This window comes from Quercus robur, chromosome 9 (genome assembly GCF_932294415.1).
Source record: "Quercus robur chromosome 9, dhQueRobu3.1, whole genome shotgun sequence".
Classification (NCBI taxonomy): Eukaryota; Viridiplantae; Streptophyta; class Magnoliopsida; order Fagales; family Fagaceae; genus Quercus; species Quercus robur.
In genome coordinates, this window is record NC_065542.1 from 11,363,472 (window position 1) to 11,370,574 (window position 7,103).

At 33.6% G+C, this 7,103-nt stretch overlaps 1 protein-coding gene across 1 annotated transcript; it reads right to left on the reverse strand.

Moving 5' to 3' along the window:
* Positions 1-559: 559 nt before the first annotated feature.
* On the reverse strand, positions 560-6,198 carry LOC126698493 (RNA polymerase sigma factor sigE, chloroplastic/mitochondrial). Its single transcript, XM_050395763.1, has 6 exons — positions 6,034-6,198; positions 4,330-5,085; positions 4,036-4,182; positions 3,148-3,384; positions 2,295-2,558; positions 560-1,045 (listed from the first exon to the last, which is right to left on the reverse strand). Exons 2-6 carry the CDS (start codon positions 5,029-5,031, stop codon positions 842-844), a joined length of 1,554 nt encoding a protein of 517 aa, XP_050251720.1. The 5' UTR covers positions 5,032-5,085; positions 6,034-6,198; the 3' UTR covers positions 560-841.
* Positions 6,199-7,103: the final 905 nt, after the last annotated feature.

Here is a 7,103-nt window from a genome sequence, read left to right on the forward strand (position 1 = left end):
GGATTTATAAATAAATTGTTGAATTGATAGTTGGAATAGATGGGATGACAAATGTTTTTAACCAAAAGTAACAAGTCGTGAGTCCATGTTTGGAAATCGGCTTCTCCAAAATATTAGGGGGTAAGACTATACCTACTATGATCTTTTTCAAATACCGCAAAAGTTGGAATTTTGTGTATTGATTACGAGTACAAGTAGTACATCATGAAGTCTACATGTGCTCAATTAATGAAGAAGCCAATACCAAATACTACGTTTCAAAATCACCAGCCCGTCACAAAGATAACAAAACACTATAGAGAAGAATGTTACGAAAAGCTGAAAATATTTGTATCTGTATAAAATATATTCACCAGCCCATCACAAACATAACAGTAATACAATAGAGTCGTATGTTAAAGCTGAAATTTTTTTGTAACTGTGTAAAATATAATATAATCCTATTGATATATTACAAGAGAAAAATACAGCATGTCAAGCATATGTCGCTATTTGCAGCAAAATGTTTTTTTTTTTTTTAATTGCATTGAAGAAAGAAAACATTTTTGTGCACCATTAATCAATGCAACCATGTATTTGAATTTCATTGGAGAATCTAATTTACTGCATTTAAGTAACTGTATCTGAGTTTCACCCCTTTACAATATTGAGTTTTAAAACTTAATTACATGGTATTGGACTTCTATGTTCATCTAGGTTTTGTTTTTCTTTTTGGTGGAGGGAGGAGACAATGTTTGGGCAGTAAAAAGACTATAATACAGATCATTAGTCTGCAGTAGGACTTGGTAATCAGAAATCATTTAGAAGGAAAGTTATATACTAGAGAAACATATGATGTTGATCAGTTTATGCTTATATGTTGGCGAAGATAATCCACTCGAGCTGGATGCTTGAGCTTCATGAAAGCCTTAACTTCATGCTTCCGAACCATTTCTCTTGAAATATTTAAGTTGCCAGCAATCTCTCCCAATGTTCTATCACCTTTACCATCAAGCCCATATCTCTGTCTGATAACCAAGCTCTCCTTGGGCTTCAAGGAATCAAGCTGGAGAAATTTTTCAAAAAAGTTAAGTTTTAGGTTCTGATTCAATGTGATTACAACTCATCGAAAAAAGGAAGATGATAACAATAATTCTAAAAACTGCTTCTACAATCTAGCTGAAAAAGAAAAAAAGAACTACTTCTACAAACAATCATATCAGCAAGATTACAAGGCATTTCGTATATGACAGAACACAATAGCTATTTACCAATTATGCCAATTTAGTGATTACAATTATGATAAGTTAATCACAATCACAACAAGTACCAAATCTGAAAAGTATATCAAGAGACAATAAAGGCACAGATTTGGTAATGAAGTGAAAAACCAATGGAGAACAACTCCAAAGGAAAAACACTCCAAGGGTAACCTACCCTAAATATGGTAATCCACTATATGAGGAGAAGTTACAAATCTAGTTCAACTCACTGGACCTTAGATACTATCCAGTTGTTGAACTTAATACTGCGCCCGCAACAATTTCATAATGTCTGAACTCATTGTACATGAACCACTCTCTATGGTTTCAGTCTTGATCACCAATATGGCAACAAAACCATTGTAAATATTGACTTTCTGAATTCATGGGTTGAATAGATTAAGTTTAGGTTTTCTCTCTATAGGGTGCACAGCTACAGTCTCTAAACCTTGACAGAATATCTTCTTGGAGTTGCATCTTCACACTTTGATCTTAATCATTGAGCAACACAATACATACTCAATAATTATTACATTTTCATGAAATTTGGCGATCTAAAAACTAACAGAACATCTCTAAATGCAAAGAGGGCATTGTAACTTTTAAAAGCAATCCCCCTAGCTCTAATCTTGAGCAAGTTTTAATTTAAAAGCAGAAGTTCCCTTAGAAGTAGTGTCCTCATAACCCCAGTTTGGTTGACTGTACTAAATCCATAGCAAAGATGGCTAAGACATGATCCAAATGAATGGTTTGAACACCTTAATTCCATCTCTGATTAGGAAAAAAGTACTCTTTAATTAAGCATAGTCCATGCAATAGAGGCACAAAGAAAACTTGGTTTCATGTTTTCATGAAACTGAACTAAAAAATTTAGTCCGAAATACAAAAAACTTACCTTTATTTAATTCAATGACAGATCATCAAATCAAATTATATTCCATCTTCATTCCAAACAAAAATATTACTGTTGGAAAACATTCAGTGGTCTTGTTAAATTTGAAGAGAGTAAGCTATGCAGTGCAAGAGGAAAGGTTGGAGAGGATTAGTGATTACCACATCGTCAAGAGCAAGCCTTTGAAGAGCAGGTTGCTTCCAGTTATCAGCTCCAACACCGTCAACATCCGGGATCCCATTTATGTACTCCTCTTGTGTGGTTGCATGCCTTGAATGTAGAGACAAAACAGGTTTTGAGGCCTTCAGAACTTCATGATACCTCTCAGGCGAGATCCCCACTTTTTTTATTATCTCTTCCTTTGTTGGTAATCTATGAAGCTCAAACAACAACTCAAGTTTGGCTCTCTGGATTTCCACTCTAACCTGCATAAACATAAGCATAAAAGTTACAACAGCTCCTTATTCATTTAAAGCTTCCATCATATATGTGATGGATTAATTGAGCTCTGGCTAACCTAACTGCAATATATCCTATATAATTCTAAAAATAGATTTTTTTTTTTTGGTAATAAATGGCAAAGCAGAGGAAAAGGATCCTCTCCATTTGTTTTGAAATATAGAGGGTCTGTTTCATGGTGAGCATTTAATTATTCTCAAATATAAAGATGAATATCATGTCATGTCATTTAAAATAAGCTATCTTCGTCAATAAAACATTTTCAACACGTGCATTTTTTGCTTACTTCTTATATTAGTTATCCCACTATGTCATGACTACTTTGTTGCTTAAGGCATTAGCCCACAAATGATTGCTTAGAATTTCATACTTGCCATGTTTTCTAATATACCACCTCCTTAATTTTAAAATTTCATATTACTTGCAATAACATTTGACTTTCAAATGAAGAATTTTTTCCATCCAGTCCACACTCCTACTTACAGGAACTCAGAAAACAAAGTGCTACTACAAACAAAGAGAAGAATAGAGAGCCAGAGAGGAAGAAAGCATTACTGATTCAAGGCCAAATGAAACACGAGTAAAGCTTGAGAGTGTCATGGAGCGTATAATGGCATGCCTGATCCAAAAGAGAGTATAAGTTGAGAGCCGGAATTTCCTTTTTGGTTCAAAACGATCAATTCCTGTAATGAGTCCCTTCACTCCCGCCTGACAAAGGTCTTGAAATTTTGGTCCGTTTGCAAATTCTTGAAAATATTTTTTTATTACAAACAAAATGAGACGGAGATTGTGCTGCAACAGATATAAGCATTATCTGTTAGTACACAGATCCTTAATAGAATCAATACATTTGGGACATTTCTTGCTAATTAAGCTTGAAAGTAGCCAAAGTTTTTCTTTGCTTAACAAAATCTACTCAATTTCAGCCTCATATCTTGATCAAAAGATTTAGAAAGTCAAAAGTAACATAGACAAATCAAAATGTAAAAAGTCAAAGATTTTAATACACATAAAATTATTTGACATATCATCGCAAAGAAATTAAAATACACCTGTAGTTAAGTTCACTTGGATCAGAAGTAAAATGTTATAAGGGCTACTCATGGAACATTCTATATACACCACAAATTATTGATCACACATTCACACTGACCCTAGGAGGAGACCAATTTCAGACATAACTGTCTCAATTTTAAGTCTCTATAAATGTGAATTTTGCTTAAATGAAGATGATTTTTGTTGCCCAAGAAAAATATGAACCTCAACATATTATTTGCATCTTACTACACAATGAACATGTTAAACATACTTTTTTACACAACATCAAAGGGCCACCTTAGTTCAAAGAAACTTTTTTTTTTTTTTGAGAAAAAGTTCAAAGAAACTTTTAGTAGTATTGTTCTGCATAACCAAAATGAGCTGAAAGTAAATAAATAAACTTGCCTTAATAAGCTTATTTCTTGCAGCTCGACCAACCTCCATGTGTTTTCGTACTTGAACCACGTTCATAGTTGTTGCTTCAGCTAATTCGCCTTCTGTTGGTTCTCTTCCCAAGTCTTTTTGCAAATTATCTTTTACTTCAAGGAGTGCCTAATTTCAAAAAACATAACTTAGGCTACTTAGCAGCCAAGATCACTCAATTTCATTTCAAAAAAAAGATACAACTAATGGTTGAAATTGAAATACAACAAAAAGGGGGGAAATTTTCTTTTTCCAAATAGGAATTTGAAGCCTCACCTTCATTGGTTGCATCAACTTGAACAACCAAGCATGCTCTGAAGAAGGAAGAACTGGAGGTATCTTCATCTTTCTCCAGTCCAAACTGACCAAATCAGTAGAAGCCGAGTACTCCCTTACAAGCTTCTCAATCCTCACATTTTCATTCTTAATAACTTTTCTCTTCCGTAATAGAGGAACCACTTCATTTTCTTTGTTCTTTTTCAATGCAATCCTTTTGTCAAGACCCAATCTCTGAACCTTCTTTATTCGGTTCTTGATAATACTATTACTAGTTCTATTTTCTGCTTTTGAATCACCTTCAATATTCTTCCTCCTCCTTCCTCGGCTTTTTCTTGTGCCATCTAAATTTTCCACATCAGAAGTATCCGTTGTTGGGCTAAGCTTGTATATGTTTTCAAGTTGGGCGGCGGCTTCATTGTAATCCACTTCCAAGGTACACGGAGAAGCTTCATCTGTAAGGACAGCTTTTACTCTTCTCAAAGGTTTATTAGCTTTTACTAGTCTCTTTTTGTGATCCTTATGAATTTCTATGGGCAGAGGGATTTGCGCCTGAGGTGCACCTGATGCTGTGCTATTGGGTTTATCTACTTTGAATGCTACTATCAAGGGTCTTTTCAATGTAGAGCGTTGACCTGAGAATTTTGCACCCAGTCCTAATGGAGTTCGAGAAGCTGAGCTAGAAACAGTCACAACTCCCATGCCAAGTTGCTCAAGCAAAGTTTCAAAAGGTGAATGACAGCTTCCCAAATCCACCTACAACAAAAGAAATATGTATTCTCAGTTCATTTCAGTCCTGAAACTTAGTTTTTCAATGAATGGCAAAGATTATTGTTGTCAATACCAACAATTTAAGCAAGTACAATTTCCTCTACATAATTGTGTAATTTGCATAAAATTCATGATATCAGTTCTGTGACCCAACTGCCAATTTTTCCTACATATAGCTCTAAGACTCATCATTGCATGTATCAGTCCTAGGTACATCTGCAAAATTGCAAATCCAATTGTGAAGCTTGCACCAACTAATGCTCCTCCTATTTGAGGGGTCACCTTATGACACAACCAAAATAGGTTGATTCAGATGGAGTAATTCTCAAATTTTAATCCTTCCAGATATAAAGCATGTTTTAATTATAAGAATTAAATTCATGTTATGATTGATATGAACTTCAAAATTAACAAGTCTAAACAGTTCAATACAGATTACAGCATTTGATGCTAATCAATTAACAATCAGCATAATCAAACAATTGTTAGAACTCAATGATCACACTCATCAAATTAACCAAGCTCTCTTCCCAAAAATACTAATCAATTTAAAATTGGGCTCCTTGTAGTGAGTTATATAGCTCAATTCAATCTAGTAAACACCCAAAATGGGACTAAGCACTTGTCTGCATACCACACAGTTATCCAAATCCAATACAGTACATCACACTAACATATATATAATCTTAAATAGGCAAACCTTAATCTAATCGTTGCATTACTAACACTTTAACGTCTTAAAAATCATTAAATAATTCAGTACTAAAACTATATCATAGTATAAGATATCAACTATCAAGATTCTGAAGTAAAGTAAGATACACACAAAGTACAACACATTACAAACTTTTCCCATAAAAGAATTGAAACTGACAAAAAAAAAAAAAAAAAAAAACAAACAAAACTAGTAATTCAATGTAGAATCTGAACTACCTGATACTGATGATACTGTCTGATCCAAGTTGCAGAGTTTGACACAGGTTTGTTGAATACTCTGGAATCTCTAACTGAGGAATTTTTGTGAGTTTTTATGTACGAAACTCGTCAAAATACGTGAATTACGGTGTCCACAAAAATTTGTAACTCTTGATAAATCAACGGCTGAGATTCGGGGTCTCGGGAATCGGACGGCTCAAAAAGCAAACACGTTGATGATAGTTCGGGCATTTAAAGGTGGGGGGTTAACGTGGACTAGTCTAGGAGCAGAGAAATTATCATTGGGAATGTTCCTACGTGGCGAATTCGGAGTGGAGGTGAGGATATTTTGGGAATTATGGATGATGTTAGTGAAGCGTGGGCAGATGTTATTGGCTGTTTCTAGTTTGTAGGACCCACTTATTGTGATGGTCTGGCTAATCTCTACGTTGCTTAACAACAGCCATATGAAATACATAAAATTAATACAAACAATCGAACGCCATAGAACTTGAGGACCTCTGGAGGATCCTTACTTAATTTTTCCTATGAGAAATTTTTTAAAAAAAATTTCTATTTAGTAAAATATTAATATTCGAGAGTTATTTTAAGAAATAGCATATTTCTGAACTCATCTCTAGACGAGTTTCATATTTATAGTGAAAGTTCGTCTCATCAAAAGATGAATTTAAATTTAGGTTTTGTTTGTTTGTTTGCTTGTTTGGAATAATAGAAAAGTGAAATTATAGGAAAAAATATTTGTGTAAATTTTCAAGTAAATTCCTAATTTAGGTTATATTTTCTCATTTGAAGTTCCCACATGACTTAAATATAATTCATTTTCTATTTAAGGTCAATTATATATATAGATCTTATGCACATATTATTTTATTTGGCTCAACCAAGTTGCCTAATAATATTGTGTAAAAAACAAGCCCGATCTATTAGAACCAAGTCAGAGTCAAAGCACAAGTATAGGAAGAATCTTTTTTTTTTTTTTTTTTTTTTTGGGTTAGAAATGAATATACTCATATATTAGAATTAATAAGTCTATTATAAAACATATTAGCCTTATCAAAGGTTAACAA

Excerpts from the sequence above, each read along its gene's own strand:
- LOC126698493 (XM_050395763.1), bottom strand. The coding sequence starts at position 5,031 with ATGGGAGTTGTGACTGTTTCTAGCTCAGCTTCTCGAACTCCATTAGGA. Across the intron at positions 2,559-3,147 it reads TTTCATTTGGCCTTGAATCA|GTTAGAGTGGAAATCCAGAG; the intron begins GTAATGCTTTCT and ends ATGTTTATGCAG. Across the intron at positions 1,046-2,294 it reads GGCTTGCTCTTGACGATGTG|CTTGATTCCTTGAAGCCCAA; the intron begins GTAATCACTAAT and ends AAATTTCTCCAG.